Here is an 18,263-nt window from a genome sequence, read left to right on the forward strand (position 1 = left end):
GCTACATATTATCTTCACGTATCATGAAAGGCCCACAAATGGACACTGAAGATTGCCTGAGGCGCGCTGTGTACATGTTTTGCTAAAAAAAACTAAAATAAAAGCTATGGCTTGAAACAATGACTTGATTTAGGTGGCGTTAAGCTGGGGCTTTCTACAGCATGGTTTTGAATTGTGCAATTTTGTCACGTTAAATAATAATCTAGACTAATCTATGATAAATCGGTGGCAAGCCATCCTGAAGACAAAAACGTTTGCGTTCACAGACGGAAGCATATACCATGTTATTACACATTGCGGTTAAATATTTTCTGTTTCTGTAACTTTGATTCGGACGAGGAATTAGTCTTATATGGTTAGGCGGACAAAAGCTAGAAAAAACGAGAATCCTAATTTGAAGATTTCACCTTAAGCATCACCACATACGTCCAACTTTGGGAAAGTCGCAGAAAAAGCTTTTACTGGTCAGAGACCAGGAAAGTTCGAGGATCCAGTTCGTTAATCTCGGTTTCCACAAAATGTCTTATCCGACAGCGCAGTTATCTTTACATTCAATTCACCATGCGAGGTTGGTGCTTTTTTGGACGTTGTGGTGGTGTTTTCCACATAGGTTATAGGTAGCAACCACATGAACTTGTTTAGCATGAGCATCTCCAAAGCCTACAAGGTTTTTCAGATATTTAGGTGTGTATGAGGAGGGATCTTAACACGTCTTAGTTTTCGTCTTTTGTCGAACGAAAACTCTTGATCCAACTTTGTAAAACTGGGTCACATTTGCCCTCACACGGAAGCATTCATGTTGTTTGAAGACAATGATTTTGCAAGCTTCTGGGCCAGTAATTTTAAACTTAGAGATTGGTTGGATGTGGTGTCCAGGAGATTCTGCGTCTAACTCGTGAACTTTATTCTTCCGAGATTCCAGTTGTTGTAAAAAAGAAAAAACATAATGATTCATGTGCTTCGACAAGAATTTCACTACACTAGGTAATTTACCACATCTTTGGGCAGAATGTGGTACAACATTTGTGATGGCACTTTTAAAACAATTTAGCTCACTCATTTGTTTAATCATGTGATAGATCTTCTGCTTGCATTGATTCAGCGGATGGCGCTGCTATTAATGTAACTACTGTCATCACTAGGGTCTTGAGAGCCAAAACACGCGGACCATTAGCTCTGGTTGCTCTATGAAAATGGAGGTACCAACGAATTTCAGGGACCCGGGGCTCTTCCCGACCGCAGGGGAAAAAACATAATGATTCATGTGCTTCGGCAAGAATTTCACTACACTAGGTAATTTACCACATCTTTGGGCAGAATGTGGTACAACATTTGTGATGGCACTTTTAAAACAATTTAGCTCACTCATTTGTTTAATCATGTGATAGATCTTCTGCTTGCATTGATTCAGCGGATGGCGCTGCTATTAATGTAACTACTGTCATCACTAGGGTCTTGAGAGCCAAAACACGCGGACCATTAGCTCTGGTTGCTCTATGAAAATGGAGGTACCAACGAATTTCAGGGACCCGGGGCTCTTCCCGACCGCAGGGGTTGGTGTTCAAAGGAACAGAAAAAAAAACAGTATCAGCAGAAACGTAGATTGAGGTAGGCAGTCTGTAACGTTATCTAGGGAATTTTCTCCATTATGCCGTTATTTTGATCAGTATAGGCAGAAGCACGACTTTTTAAAGCAAAATGCCGAGGGATTACTTCAACTTGTGTCTCAAAAATGTCACTGAGATCAACATCCGTGTTCACCGATCTGTTGTTTAGATCGATTTAAATTAGCATGAGCACGACAAACACGCCAAATCTAACATCAAGCAGTGAACTTACTTGGGGTATTCGGTCATTCTATCGTGACCTACGTCGGATTTGTCGATAGTTTCCTTTTGCAGTTATTTTAAAAAGTCTTGTGAAATAAAGTTTTCACCCTGCTCAGCCGACAAATTCGTCAAAGAAAACCTCAGGTTTTCTCTAAAAATCTGTTTTTGAGAGGTTTTAGACAATGATATTCTATCCGAGCAGGAATCAAAATGCATGGATTTTGAGGTACATAGTTAAAAGTTTTACCTTGTCCATTGTTAATGAAGTCCATTGTTTCATGACCAATGATAGTCGTTCGGCCGTCATTTGAAAGAACCTTTAAGTTTTTCTCCCCAACCGCAAGCTCAGTTTCGCTTGGCGTGTCGGGCACATTTCATGTCCATTTTACGCTAGGCAAATGGTATTTGTTGCTTACAGGAAGCTTTCAGCCCTAGAACGCCATGACTTTTGTTCAACGCAAGCAGTTTCAGTTTCGGACGCCTTCCCACGTTTTGACATTCATTTGCTCACTCTGCAAAAATTCTAGCGACATCGTCGAATTTTCATCCACGAAATAAATTTGGACGTATATGCGTTTCAGATGGATAGATGCATATAAGCAGCATCTAGTCTGACCGAAGTGGTGGCGTGTGGACTGATGAAACACTCCCATGAAATGGCCTTTTTGGTTCCCTAATAAATGAGTGATAACAGAATGAAAGCCAGACACAGCTCATTGTACATGTTCTTTGTAAAAGCAGTCTAACTGGATGATATAATAATTGACAGCATATTTACAAAAAGTTGAACTCACAATCAAACTATCCTTGATTCTATCCCGGTGAGAATACGGTAACCATTTTATTATCTAAATGCGAATAATTATTTACACCAAAATATACCTACGTTCAACAACTGGTTTGCATAGGAAAGAGACTGGAGTTGTGATAAGTGATACCGTAGATATATCTGGTAATCTTCGACGGTTACATCCTCCACGCCATTGTCCGAATTAGCTAAAATACCCTCTCTAGTCGAAGCAAGCCTATGAGCCCGTGAACTTGCGTCGAGATATTCGTTCGTCAAGTATCTGAAAATAGGACAATCCAGATTCTAAACGCAACATACTCAAGTCGATTCAGATATTCTGATTGAATAGTCTCTACGGCTGCAGTTGAGGAACAATAGCGCTTCCATCGCAGAAGATAGCCGTGTTTTAGAAGAACTATTTGATGAATCCTGTCAATAAAATACTAGACAGAAGGTAGAATAAAAACGGCATCTACCTGGTGCAAGAGAATCGGTAAAGTCTTCTCCGTAAATTCACGTTGACTACAGGCATCCAGTTCTTGCATCATCAGTTCTGCTTGCAACGTGATAGGTTTCGGTTCAAGTACTTGCAATGTGCGTTGCAAGATTAACTTTCTCTCTCGCCGAAAATAATCCGGATCTTTGGGAATGTATACAGAACTAAGTTGGATAAAATATACACTGTTGAAATCTTATTTCTACCTCATCCCTTTCGAAGGTATACCATGAATAAGCTCATTCTCCTCTATTTGTGCTCTGAGTTCCAGTATATCGGAACGCAAACCATCCTCCTGTGTTTTCAAGACATCCTCATCCTCATCCATCGTGCCTTATTGCTGCAAACTATTCTAACTAAGCGGGCTGTTGACAGCAGCAGATACCACGCGTTTCAAAGTCGTTTTCAAGGTCGCATTTTCAGCGGTCAGTACAGAAAACCCAAAAAATATATTTGGGTAGAAAGCCAAAGGCTCTTAAACTCAGACTGCCAAGCATCGCAGAAATTGCGATTCATATGCTGAGTGAATGGGATGGAAGATATATACCTGAACATTAGTGGTGAATTTCGAAAGGGATTTGCAAACACGTATTCCCGGATTTCACGGACTCGTGCACAGTCCCCACGTAGGACTTTTTCTTGTCATTCATCGGCTTCCATTCACCTGGATGGCACAAGCGGAAAAATGTGTAGCATTGTTCCTTGGCTTCTCAGTGCGGAGGCGTGCATACAAGGAGAAGGTGTAAAAAGTCATCCGCGGAACGTCAAGTGCTCTTTCGGGTAAATTTTTATTGGTGAAGTGAGGAGGATACATGTGAGTAGGGTGAGATATTTAAATCCCCTTTGTGCCGAAGTCTTGAAAAAGAGACTTGAAGAGCTCCAGTGAAGACCGGTGCCGGGAAAGGATAGTTTTGACCCACCCTCAATCGTAATGTTCTCCCTGAACGAGACCTCCTGAACAAGCGTTGAATTTTTCCTTGAATTCCGTAAGACTTGGGTTTGTGCAGCAGTGAAAGGTGTGGGACGCGATCAAATACCTTTGAGAAGTCAAAACTATGGCGTCTGAAACGAGTTCTTCGTCCTTAGCTTTGGTGGAGCTGTTTATAAATACGAGCATGTGCGCCGCAAGGAGGGGNTGTGCTGGGGGTATCAAGTTGTTGATACTAGATTGATTTAAGGTGTCCCGCTTCATAAAGCATTCCATTCCCTTGCACTGTGTGATATTGAGGACAACAATTCCGTGGTTGCCGGCTGATACGCGGTCATCATCCTTCTAGATTGGCGTAACAATCGCTTCCGTTCAAGCAGAAAAAATGTCGCCCTTTTCTAGCGACTGACGAAAAACCAAGTTGTTATGCTTTTCCGATGGCAGTAACTTTCCCTTGAAGATCCTTGGATGTCCCTCGTTTGGCATCAACGCGATGAATGGGTATTTCTCGTGCAGTAGTTGACGATTGCTCTCATCCATGAGGAACCAATTGAATGGAGGCTGATCGTATTTACGAAGTGGCAGGAGAGATGATGCAGTTCTGTCGACTGTGCTCTCGAAGCCGCCGGGAAGTAATCCAACACCGTCCTTAAAAAGCTCGTTTCAGTAGCAAACCACCATGGGCAAGAAGATATTCGTTGACTTGCACTGCTTAGAAAAGAGACTGTAGCTTGTATTGGAGATAAAGCTTGAAATAATGGTCCCAATATTTGGCTCGGAAAAGGCGCCGGATGTAGGACAGACGTCAACATAATCCGTAAAACTTGAAGGGGAGTTGGTTCATATACATCTCTTTGATCCCTTTCAAGGTGATTTGAATTATTTCCATCATTTGGCTGAACATCGTTCATAAATTTCTGGTGACGCCATCCAGCGAGGCGAAAAAGACCGGATTTCGGAACGGGGACGGAAAAATGATCATTAGAGAGTAATCAAATTACTGGCACTGGAGGAACTAAACCGTTATGGTAGTTTTATCTAGGGAGCCAAAGTACAGGAGAAGTGTGATCTCGTCTCCAATGCCATTGTGCTGATCATTGATTGGAGGGCTTGACATCCGGATTCAGGACGGTTCCGGCTCTTGTACATGGTACTTGAACTCTCTGGAACCTTAGACAAATAAAACTCAGCGGCTTTATTTGGGAGGAGAGTAAAAGAGAATACAGAGATAAGTAGTTGACGATCATTTCCTCTAGGGCCTCATGGCGTTGTCCGTCGAGTAAACGACCGCCATTTGGATTTCAAACTTACGTAGTCTTTCTACGGCGTAAGCGGCGAGAAGACAGACGAGAAAAATGCATTTGCCGGCTTTGGGAATAAGAGAATATGGAAAATACGGAAAGGGATATGAGATATTTGTGATAGTTTACAACTGAAACATTTATTTCCATATGACCAGAACGAGTTTGTCTGCCATGAAGATTTCGCAGAAAGTTTTGTGCCCCTTTTGACTTTACCGAGAACATCGGAACTTTAACTCTCAACAGCTCTACGTTTCTGGAATAATCTGAGTTTTCTTGTTTTTCTGGGGGGGGTTGGGCGGTTTGGAAGCCTTCGCAGGGGACTTAAGTCGGTTTAACTAATCCATATTGCCCTAGGTACTGACGTAAATAACCGTAGTATGCAGCTGTTATTTAAAAGCCCCTGGATTTGTTTTGGTAATGTTAGTGGTTGGGTGTTTGTAGGAATGTGAGTGTAGGGGCTTCAGTGATGTTGATGATAGCAACTCACCTTTCCCGTGAAGGGCTATACTAGAAAACCAGCCGTAATTCTAAAGTACAAGTTAATCGTAGACTGGAATCCTCAATGAACATAGGGCTGGTGTGCGACGATTTCATTCGTGGACCACCAACAGCACTGCAACTGCAGCCATTGCGCAGTTCGGTCATTACTGCTCAAAGGAAGACAGAATTCGGCCTCATCGACTCTCGCAAGGGAAAATGCGGCTGTGAAATAATGGTCGTTTGTCGCAGGAGAAAACATGTGCTGCAACCCTTCCACACAACGTTCACTGCGTTATCTTAAAGGGACTGGATTAAAACATAGGGTAAAAAGTGGGGGTGTGAAGCTGAACGGTGGTGTTTTGTGGCAGGATTTAGGGGTGGAATGAAGTAAAAGGGGCCATAAATTAACGCACCTTCTTTCAGAGTAGATTAGAGGTGGCAAAAAGCCCTTAATCTATAATTTAATGGTGATCTCTGCAAGCAAGAGCACCTGGATGATTATATGTTCCGGTTAACCTAAAATGCTACTGTGCTTGTATTTACATAGACCAACGACTCCATGTGGTGTGAGATCGCAATTTCATGTTCTGCAATCTCCAGGGGCAGCCAAAACTTGACGGCCATAGTCTGGTAAAGAGGCGTAAAGGAAATGGGTTTTGTCGACCCGGCAACCTTGTTCATTTTGCTGCCACAACTGAGGGGTAAGGCGCGGCAGGTGAGCTTCATCATAGGCCGTAATATGCAGGGTTATGGGTTGCTTTCGCCCACTGCGCAGGCGACAAGGTCTTACCAGGGACGAGGCATTAGGACCAGCTGGTTGGTATCAAAATAGATCAGGCTGTTTGCTGGGGAGAACCCGGGAACAATACGTTGCTCGTTAGAATGTTGCGTAATGTTGAGAGACGAGTAGTGGTTGAAGAGGGACGAAGTATACGAGCGATGGAAGTCGTGCGCAGGTAACTGCCGCATACGTTGACAATGGCGGTATACTACTCTATGGGGTATGCAATATATATTGTGTAGTACTAATTGGATCAATTTCCGCGCTGAAATCCTTTGCTTATACGGCATCCACACCATCAACGTTAGCGTTTTATCGGGGAATGGAGAAAACTGAGTTTCAAAAAGCATTTCACCTGAGGGATCATGTAACTAAAAAAGTGACAGCTAATAAGGTGTTGCAGCGGTTAAAAAAGAAGACAAATTAGACAAATTTTCAAAATGAAAACAAAATCTTCGCAACCTGTCCATCGAGCATGAGAGTAAAAAACAGGAGATCCGTTGCCCGCCTTGGAAATAGTTGTTCCTGTTAGTGTATTGTACCTAAAAAATGCACCTCAGGCGTGGAATTCATTCTGAATCAGCTCACTACTAAGTTGAGCATATTGTGTAGTTCTGCTTACTCTGCTATGAAGCGCGATGAGCAGCAGAAAGATCGCTTACTTTATCATAAATTTTCATATCATGCTCACTCTGAAATTATATCCATCGCAAACCAGCCCAGTCAGATTCGTTAGCCGAACTTCAACTCTGATCATTCACTGGCACATAAGGGAGCGGTACTTTTCACCTTGCGCTCGGGAAACTGAAAAATCAGTAAATCTGGCCAAATAAAAGCGAGATTATTCCAGATGAACGGCTCCTGGGGGACATTCGGCGCTCCAGCAGACTAAAAAACGTAAGCTTTAGCCTTATGGGGTCCGACTAAAGATTATACAATTTGATGCGGTTCGGAACACATTTTATCATTGAGCATCTGGAAAAATCTTTTGCTTACACCCAACTTTCACTGTTCGCATCAATCAATAGTGGAAAACTGATTTGCAAGGTTGCGCTCTAATGTTTTGACGGCCGTAAAACCTGTGTTTTAAGCACTTACTGCTGTCAAATGCGGTGAAATATTCGCTCAACTGAAGTTACATAATAGTGAACGTAAACACCCTAAGCAATTCAATTCGCAACCCCTATCAACCATGCTCTCACTCTGACTGTAATATTATGATCAAGCCCGAAGATATGCTACCTATTGGTTAGGAAGAAATATTATTATTATTATTATAAACTGGAGCACGACCTAGCTAACACACCACAAGCTTTAGATGATTACTTTCGGTTCAGTTTTTCACGTCGCACACATAGTGCTGCAGGCCTTAATATAAGTTTGTATACGTGTCCAATTACATCAGCGGTAGGTTACACAGAGTTCTTTTGATGGAACTTTGTAATCGACCTAAAAGTACCACCGGTCTCTGTTTACTACGCTCAGCGCAAAGCACAGAGCGCCGCTCTTACAAAAACCGCTGTCCTATTTCGTTGTTATTTGAGTGTACAGCACACTCACAAATCAGAATAACACTCAGTGATCTGTTCTGTCCTCATAATCTATAGGCAAACTCAGCTTGTCTTTTGGTGTCAGGCCAACCAACGGGAATCCAAACTTTACACTTGCTGCCATGTCCCTTTAGAATTTTTCTACGAATGACACCATCTATCGGTCACATTTACATACTCATCAACCTTTATTGATCCAATCTTCCCAAGCTTTGATTTTGGCAGCAGCTTTCCATTATGCATGCCATCAATTACGCCTTAATCTCGCCTTATGTCCGCATGGACCTCGAAGTGAATCCAAATGACATAAGATTCTACGTCGGCTGGACTCTATCTGTGTTGTCCATTCCCACCTATTCAAACGAAGCTGTCAAGGAAGTGCGCTTCTTCTGTCCAATCACTACAAGCTTGCCATTTGTTAAGGAGCCGTTGAGAAACTGGAGTACGTTAGTGAGATGATGACACAGCCGTGGAATACCCGGTCTGATGGCGCACCCTCAACTACCCTATCCTTACACTCAGCTATCACTTCGGCCCAGTTTCTCCCTTACTTGTAACAAAAAACATCATTTAACTATCCCCGGCCGTATGTGGGAAGATCTTCTAATCCACTAACCTGGTTTTACTTCGACCATTCCGGGTTTGCACACCATTCTCAGTTTTTCGCGCCCATAAGCTCAAAAATTCTAGTTTGGTTGCTTGTTCCGCCTTCTGCAACGACACTACCGTCTCTCTGAGAAATGTATTTCAAATAACTTTTCTCAAACAATGACGCCAGAGAGTCTTCCAAGTTTAAAAATGCACCATAATTCTGAGTCGAAGACTGCCTACGAACTGAACCACCTGTTCTTTCATTTCTTCCCAAGGCTTTTCGTGACCCTGGTTGTTAAGGCAAACTCCAAGGTCGCTCACGGTCAGCGACGGTTTTTAGTTTTGTTTCAGGTCACCTGGCTTTATTATCGGGAAACCCAAACTCCTGACCGACTGTTCCAGTTTTCATCTTTTGCAATTTACAATTGTTTAACCCTTGATAAAAATGTCCCTGACTTTTCCTTTTCCCTTTGTTGTGTTGTTGTCCCCCACCTTCAAATTTTAGTGAATTGATCATACCCTTTTTCGCTTGTCACCGATTGTTTGGAAAAAAGTGTTATTATGCACCACTATCTTTAGCCGTTTCAATGCTAATGCCGGGCTGTTGTGCGCTTGATCCGGACTATCTGTGATGAACATGACTGATACTATTTTCGTTGCTCTATTCATTATTCTCTTGTTTTGATGTTCCATATGCTGTACCTATTCGCCAACTCGAATACATACGTGCTGGTTGTTACGCTTCGCTGAATTCTGGATTTCTAGTTCGTCTGGTTATACCGATATACGTACGAAACTCAATACTCACACTATCCCACGCTAAACTTACGAATCCAGCATGACAGGAAGCGCATGGTACGCTTACTGGTTCTAAGACCAAACGCCAAACACGGCGTAGTAGACACCTATACATGGCAGTCAACAAATAGATTTTCCACCGCTGGTGGCGAAGATGACAAAGTACTGCCCAGTCTCTGGTTAGTCCATCGACAAGGCAGCAATCACTTGACTATTGATATTGCTATATTTGGCGACCAGAAACGCTGACAGATTCGGTTTTTTTATGTCTTGCATTCGCCACTGTTTTTAAGACGGAATAACAAAACACTGCTTGGCTCTTTTAGCCCTTTTAAACGCATAAAGGAATAAAATATTGATTCATTCCGGCGATTCCCCTGGTTATGAATTAATTTCTGTTACATCTTGGCGGCAGCGAAATCATATGAGCATTAGAGGTGATCGTTAGACGTTGCTTTGGCCACGGCCATCGTTTTTTGGATATGGAAGCTGCAGTGGAGAGTGGATGGTCTTCATGGCATAGTAAAGATGGAGACATTTTAATCTGGAATGTAACGCAGGATGTAGAGGTACAAGGGTAGTGTAGACCTTTCTTGTGGTTTTGGCCTTCGCTTAGCTTTTTTCCTTCATGTTCCCTTTATCTTCATCTTTGTGCCATTTCTATACGCTAACATGGTAAAAATGTTAAAATAACCAGCGAAAGATGGCGCCACTTTTCTAACAGGTGGGAACTTTTTACCGAACTATCTTCAGACAATGAGGTTCATTAGATAGCGGTTGGCTACCTTGTTAACCGCAGCAAATTTGTCGCAGGGGAGTAAACCGCGTGTACGGTTAAGCGACCTTATAATAAGGACGCGTCCCGGTTGCACTGCAACCATGCACACATTAACTGGCTTAGGAACGGTAAAACAGTACTGAACCGTTTTTAGTGGAGTGCCGATAAAATCTTTGGAGCACTTCGCAAGTAATTACACCAATATCAGCTGCCTGATTTAACCTGCTCGTGAGCTGGATCTCAGTTTCTAACACTCGCACTTGCAGAACCTCCGAGAACAAAAGCAAAACTTCCCCATGACCCTACATTTTGGAAAAAATCTCTTTAGTTCATAGTTTGTGGTGGCTAAATGAAACGATCACTCCCATCGAAGGAATCACGTTTCACGCTCAAGAATAGTTGTTTAATATATTCTGCGATCAGTTCAATCATAGAGCCCACCCTCCATGTTGCACACCCTACTAAATCGGACCTACTCGTCTGGACTAATTGAGCACTGGAAAATGGTGACGCCTCAGCTCATTTCTCAAGTTCCACCCCCAGTCGCCGTCTTCAGCGACACAACTGAGAAAAGTCTACAGTGTGAATTAAACGCCCAAGGCGGGCTCTAAAAAATATGCAGAGTGCAATATTCAGGTATGTGCTTTGAGGAAACTCTTCAACCTCGGCACCGTTCCGGACTCTTCACTAGCAACTGATACTCAGGGGATACAGAATAATGTTTGGCTGCTGATTTAACAATTTCGGCCAACCAGAGTTCGCATTACCGCCGAGCTGGCAAGTGGCTTAATATTCCGGCCGACCGCTTGCGTTTCGTAGCCGTAGCAGTTCTTCACTACAGGGAGTGAAGAAGTTGTGGTGAAAAATTCTGCTTAAAAGAAATTTAGTTGTTCTTTTTTTATTGGTTTCACGTGCAACAACTGAAGCTCTCTCCATGGTTATTAATAATAAGGTTTATATCCAGCTCGTCGGTGGCATGCCTTCAGGCACGGTCATAATGTTCCAGTCATAATAAAAACATGACTGGCGGGGTCTGTGGGTACAAGGGAGCTTCGGTCATAGGTGGTGGACAGTGCACGATTAATATGTGCTCAACCCTTAACGGCACGGGCAGGGAAGCATGGCTACTACCGCTTTTTTGAGAGAACATTAGGTAAGATCAGGTCATCAGGGTTTGAATGTTGTGGGCAAAAATAAACGGGGGCAAAACAAGAGGCCTCCTGTCTAACACATGAGAAGAACTGTGTGAACCTCGGAAAATGATGAACCGGAACATCAATTCTGGTAAAGCAGCAGAGTTGGCGTCATCCCATAAGTCAAATAGAATATAAGACCACCGCTGAGGCCTCGTGGGCTTGGACTCTTCGGCTGATGGTTTAGGTCACGAAAATCGTAATTGAGGGTGGTGAAGTGGAGGGTTAGCAATGCAGATACATGGTAGTAGGAATCTTATAGTCACAGTGCACATTGCAACTGTAGTGACACACTTGTGTTATTGCTGGAGTGGGGTCTGGTGTAAATGTTCCTTGGAGGAGGGAGTTGGTGCTAACACACAAGACGGAACGCGAACTGCACAGAAAGTGACAAACTGTGGGGAACATAGAACAAGAGTCAAGGGAATGGTAATACTAGAAACGGAAGGCTCAGCGTCTTAAAATGAACGGGTACCGGAGGCCGATCGGGCCAGGTGAAGAGTTTGTTAGCGGTTCTAGGTAAGAGCACGAGTGGGAGAGGGCATCCTTAAGAGTAGGAAGTGAACAGTTTCGGGTATGCTATCAAACTGGTTAGAGCGGTGCTATGCCATTACTGCACTGACATACCCTGGTTTCTGGACAACCCATAATTGACGTCACGTTTGAGGTGGTTGAGCTGGGATGTGCAACTCTGTGGGCAGCAACATCTTCGTGGACCTGGGCCAGAGAATCTGCCAATGTAGTAAGATTACATTGTAAGTTTGCGGAAATTTTCTGGTCATGATGGGTATCCCTTTGAGTGCAAAGCACCTATCAGATGGAGGGAATAAGAGCCAAACAAGGCGTCTGAACCAGGTGTAGCCGATGGTCGAAGCCTAAGAAGAGATGAGATCAGTAAGGCCTGATGAGTTTTAGGGCGCATCAGATAGGAGTAATTCTAAGTATAGAGAAAAACGTTTGCCACAATTAGGGTGATGGCAGCAAGTCATTGAGACTGGCAATCAATAAATCCAAGCTTGCCAATGTAAACTATCATAATACCAGAGACAGACAAAATCGTTACAAGTACACAGACTCGTGATGTTTTTAGTGGAAGCAAACACAAAACTGAGGGGAATAGATCTTCCGGGATGACAGAGTAGATTTAGTGGGGGTATTCCATGCACTGAGTAATATCACAATATATTAAGGAAAGTGAATGTAAGGGTAACGACCACCTCTTCCCGTAGTACTGTCATCAACGGTACATGGCAAAAAGCCTTCAGGCACTAGCCTTGTATTCTGGAAACTCTTTAAGTGCATATTTTTCTTTTTTGTATGTACCCACTCTTGGAAGTGGTAAGTAGTTTTGAGTTTTGTTTGGCTCTTGTTGTGGACTTTGGCGCGATGCAGCCTCAGACATGACTAAAGGAGCCACAGATTTACATGTCGATGTAAGCCATGGGTATACCAAATTATCTTCAGGCTATCACAAGTTTTTAAACACTTATTTCGACGGATGGAAGTTCCGTTTTTTGCAATCTGTTTTTCGGCATCGCCAGACAAGTGACACAACTGGGAGGGTCCACTACCTGCGACAAAATACAAAAAAACAGTAGATTTTTATGGATTTTTTGAATTAAAGGCCAGATTCGGAACCACTATCGATGTGTGACGCGCCCGTGCTACTGGAGGGGTGGTGGGTATACAAACGTAACATGATGCAACGTAACAGGGTAACCCCCTACAGGGCACTAACTACCACCACACCAGGTTCTCATCCCTCGTTCATATTACCATATCTGCAAGGAGGAAAATCACCAAGCAATCGCAAACGTAGTTTGTGCATTAGTAGAGTACACCGGCTACGAAATCTTTTTTCCGGTCGGGTTGAAAGCCGGACAGGCAAACAGCAAACAGATGCCGTTAAAAGCAGATCATGGAGGAGGCAAGTGAAAATGGCAGCTTCCAGTAGGACAATGGGATTGGAATAGTGATATTCAGAGCAATTGCGCTACGGCTAAACGGTGACTGACTATTCTTGTGAGGTTCCATGTCAAGCAGAGGGGTACCGCGATATTGTACTTGGGTGTTCGGTGGGCTGTGGAGAACACCATCAGATGGACTATACATTCATAATGTCGCATAATGTGCTCTAGTATTGAAGAGAGGCTGACCTCGGTTTGGGCCTTGGTAGTTATAGACGGGTCAAACAGAGTACCAATCATTAGATTGAACTGATAGCGTACTCCATGGTGTGGACTTGGCTAGTACGAGGTATAAGGTGTCCAGGCCAGTAAAGAAACTCATTCGGACAAGGCAGGGATTTAACATAATACAGTGGCTTGAAGCATGTCAAGGCGATAGCGGGATTTAATAACGGTGTCCCATTCTTGTCTACTAAATTTATCGTCGCTAAACTTCAATGTGCATTGAACCGGATTCAAAGAGGTGGTCGGGGGTTGGTTCGGTATCAAGTAAAGGGGCGGAAATTTCACAAGTATGTGATTTATCCATGGATTGCGGAGAGTATCGACACGTTTAGTTCATCAGCTGCTCAAAAAGATTGTTCCGGATGCGAGCGTAGTAAACTGGGAAGAAGTAGCGGCGTACGTTTGTGCGCGCCCGAGGGCATATAAAATAACTGCTGGAGTTACAGAATGTATAGCAAAGGCGTGAATTAACCTTTGGTCCATGAAAGTACTTTTGCCCAGCAGACACTGTAATAGTGATGGATATGGCTCAAACGTATGAACCACAGTGATTCAAGGCCCAAACCTTGACAGCTTGAGTGCTAAGAAGGAGGGTTTGACTGTTGGATCATCCTTTTCGTGAATTTGTGTCGAACGCTTTCAGGTGCAATTCTACTACTTTGGTTATAAAGGGAAGAAAATATGGGACAGGATTCCAAGATTGGGCGTACGCATGGCTTAAAGTGGCAACCATTGCGCCTCGTACGTGGAAAAGAACGCAATATTAGAGAACTGAGCCTGCGTGCTCCGGCAACCTGGGACTGGACTTGATGAGAAAAACCAAAGGTGCAAAAGTATCTGCGACCAAGATTTTTGAGCTCTATGAGGTGGGTGATGAGGTTCTCGTTACACACGCGTCAACCGGAAGGGAGCCGCGGCGGGGCGTTATCTGGGATTTCGCAGAAGAGAAGCTTAGGCCTGAGTCATTTGACCAGCGAGTCAGTGAGTCTAAGTCTAGCTGAATCTGGCAAGTGTTAAGCGCATGTACAGAAAGAGGAAACGTGTACACGATTTTTATTTCGTCTGAAAACAGAAGGCTTTATCCGGACGCCGAAGACGTCATTGATATACATCAAGAAGAGAATGGGGTCTAGCACGCCTCCCTGTATGGATCCACTATATATCGATAGCGGATTTGTGTTAGTTGTGTCCTGTCGGACAGGTAGAAAGCAAACCACCGAAATAAGGTCCCTATGATAGCGAAAGTACTAAGCCTATGCAGCGAGGATATATGAGGGACCGGGTCGAAAGCCTTTGGATATACAAGTAAACTGCTACACTGGAGTGCTCACCGTCATAAGCTGCCGTGATAGTCTCGAAGGGCTGGAGCTGGCAACCGCTGAAAGATAGCTGAGACAGGAGGAACTCGGTTAGTGTGCCTTTGGTCAGACGTTCAAATGTTTTCAATAAAGGGGCGTATGGTTGTTAGAAGATGTTTTTCAGTGATCCGGATTTCAAGTGCTTCCACTTAAAAAGGACAATTACGTAGTTTATTAAGTGGGTGAAAAGATTTGGGACAAAGAATCATTATCTTGTTCATAGTCTCAGAACTCGGGGTGGATGGTCATCCGCTCCAGGCGCAACCGAGACTCTCAAGTATGAATGAAGGGCAGAAACATCAGCTAGGGAGAAAATTGCGACGCTGAGAGACCGGAGGCCACCATGGACGTTTAGAATTTTGACAATACAGCAGGCAAAACGGGTTTGAAGTTGGATGGAAGGGGCAAGTAGCAGCTAGCGAATTAAGCGTTCAGATGATCTGCCATACTTATCGGATCAGTGAAAGGGTAACCCAAACGGGTGATCAGGGGACTGTTTGAAGCACAACGCTCACGGAAGAGCCGGTTGAGTGATTTAGAGTTATAAGGGATTCTGAGGACGCTGCTCTGTTCCCGGCGTTGGAGAGCTACCTGTAAAAACGCTCGGTGAGTTTAATGCTTATTAGTGAGAACTAATGATGAGAAATCGTGAGATTCTGATATTTTTCTGCTAGCCCGATGATTTTTTTATCCAAGGGTTCCTTTAACTTATGGATAGAAATATCAGGGTGGAAACGTTTTATGGGAGAAACAAGGTGAACACAGTCATTATGTTTTAGTAGATGATGTCACAAACTCGCCGTGTTTATCGGGAGGAAGAATTCGTTTTAGTCCCGGAAAGCCAGTACAGATGAAAAAGCGTGCAGAACGTCTGGGGAGAGGAGGTGAAACAGGGAAGGACACTTAGGAGCAATTGGGTCGAAATTGATTGCGTTGCAAGAACGACGCCATGATCACTACTTGGGAGGAATGGACCGGCTGTGGCTGTATTAAGATGTCCATCGTTTGAGAAAACTAGGTCTAGTGCATGCATGCCACTAGTGGGGCTATGTACCATTTGGGATCAATACACTACACTGAGTTGAGCAAGCAGCCAGGCAGAACCAACAGGGCCCGTAGTGGCAGACCAGGAAACACCCAGTCAGTTGGAATCACTCAGCACAAATTTACACGAACGAGGAAAGGCATGTAATGTAGAGATAATATGGGACAAGTCAGTAGGAGAAGCGGGAAAGGTGGCCGTTAGCGAATAAATAAAGCCTACTAGTACGGGTCGTTTGGTCTGTTCTGCAGTGATCCAGGTGGCCTCTGGGATCTCGTCCGGCGTAGAACCATTGACGAAGTTTGCACGGAGTTCTGATTTGCAGTGAGTGGCATAGCCATTACCCTTTGAATTCTTCCTGTCAAGCGGTGAATATTATGGCCATGGATCTGAACACTCACGTCCATAATTTCATCTGCGAGCCATGTTTCGGACACACGAATCAGACCTGGTCTTGAAATGGCGCTAGTGGCTCAGAGTTTATAGATTTATGGTATTGCGAGCGGGGATTATACACCATTATTGACCAGTTTGTTGGCGAGCAACTAGCACTAAGTAGGAGTTACCATGATCACCCACGGTAAGTTCTGGTACTTGGGGGACTTGCTAAGTGAATGGGGGTAAAGTGAACCAGGGTTCGTTGGACGTGTGTTTGGATTGCGAGGAGGGTATTCTGTGCAGTGTTAGCCGGGTAAGTAGTTGGTCAAATGGGTCTGAACCCACGGCAGAGAGATGTTACGCTGATATATCGGTTTTGCACTTGTTACTACGACGGATATTGCCTTCATTTGGTGGTTATGCTTCCGGATGTAAGTGCGTCTTCAGTGTTTGTCTTTTGGATATGAATGGAATATTCCTTGTCACCAGTGGAAGGAAGACGGCCTTCGATGCGGGATTGAGGGAAAACGTATTATTCGCCTGTCTGATCAGTGCTATCCACTGTCGCACACCTCCATTTAAAGTTCACTCACATTCCGCCGATATTCATTTACCACCGTTGTACGATCCTGTGCTAAGGCCGTGACCTCAAAGCAAGGAATAGGTTACTTAGCCTAAACGCACGATCTAGGTGTCCTATCTGACAGGTAACGTGTAGTCTAATTCACCAACGGACGGTCAGTAGTAATTGCGGCGAAACCGAATTCTAAGAACTTCACCTGCGTTTGTTCAGTAGTCGCAATTGGGCAGTGAACAATATATTGAATTGGACTTGGGCAGACAGTACAGATAGGTAGACCGTGGTTCTACAGGAAATTAACAGTAAATCATGAGGAGAGTTAAAGAAAGGCTTACGGCTAGATTGAACCTTGGGCAGTTAGCAACACAGGATGGCACACGAAGGGCAGCGTGCTATCGGACAAATTAAGCGGGAAAATTGTTCAGTTCAAAGTGGAACAAAATTTCAACAAGTCCATGGATAAATGTAAACAAATCGTCTATAGAAATGGTTGAGGTAGAGTCGGCTCAGTCTTGAAACTTGAGCAGTCACGGAAGGGTGATGAACTAGTCTGAGGAATAGGGAAACAAATAATTACGTCACGTAATTAACACTCCCGCGGGGTCAAGGGTGGACTTTGATCTTCAATGGTTTGCTCGAGGAGACACACATGTCGAACATCTCTCTTCAACAGTCCGGTCACCGTTCGAACCATGACGTCACGAACTCGTCCATCCTTTCCTGGCGTAACCGTTTGTACAACTCCCTTTGGCCAGGAACCCCTAGATACGGACGTATCGACCAAGAGAACCAAGTCCCCCACCTTAAGATCACGGCCAGATCCCACCCACTTATGTCTTTGATGCAGCGTAGGTAAGTATTCCTTTATCCACCGGACCCAGAAAGTATCGACTAACTGTTGTGCCTGGCGCCATCGTCTAGTTAGCTTCATGTTTGATCCAGGTGAGCTTTCGACTGAAGGGTTACCCTGGAGTAACAGGAGGTGATTAGGAGTAAGTGCCCCAAAGTCGAGAGGGTCATCTGATAATTTCGTCAGAGGTCGATCATTAATGATTTTTTCCACTTCAGTTAGCACAGTAATAAGAACTTCATCGGTTACCAGTTGATCACCAAGCAACGATCTCAGTATCCTCCGAATAGATCGTATCATTCTTTCCCAGACGCCTCCCCTGTGGCTAGCCTTTGGTGGAGTAAA

General features: G+C 44.0%; 1 protein-coding gene across 1 annotated transcript in view; it reads right to left on the reverse strand.

Annotated features, from left to right (window-relative positions):
- The window catches only part of T265_02675 (hypothetical protein), a gene marked incomplete at both ends in the record, with an annotated part of 77,549 nt that extends 74,106 nt beyond the window's left edge, over positions 1 to 3,443 (reverse strand). Inside the window, 4 exons of the mRNA XM_009166977.1 lie at positions 2,716 to 2,899; positions 2,938 to 3,062; positions 3,096 to 3,279; positions 3,322 to 3,443. Of these exons, the coding sequence (XP_009165241.1) occupies positions 2,716 to 2,899; positions 2,938 to 3,062; positions 3,096 to 3,279; positions 3,322 to 3,443 (615 nt within the window). The remainder of the gene's footprint in view (positions 1 to 2,715; positions 2,900 to 2,937; positions 3,063 to 3,095; positions 3,280 to 3,321) is intronic.
- Between the last annotated feature and the right edge of the window lie 14,820 nt (positions 3,444 to 18,263).

Source organism: Opisthorchis viverrini (assembly GCF_000715545.1).
Source record: "Opisthorchis viverrini unplaced genomic scaffold opera_v5_34, whole genome shotgun sequence".
NCBI classification, from domain to species: domain Eukaryota; kingdom Metazoa; phylum Platyhelminthes; class Trematoda; order Opisthorchiida; family Opisthorchiidae; genus Opisthorchis; species Opisthorchis viverrini.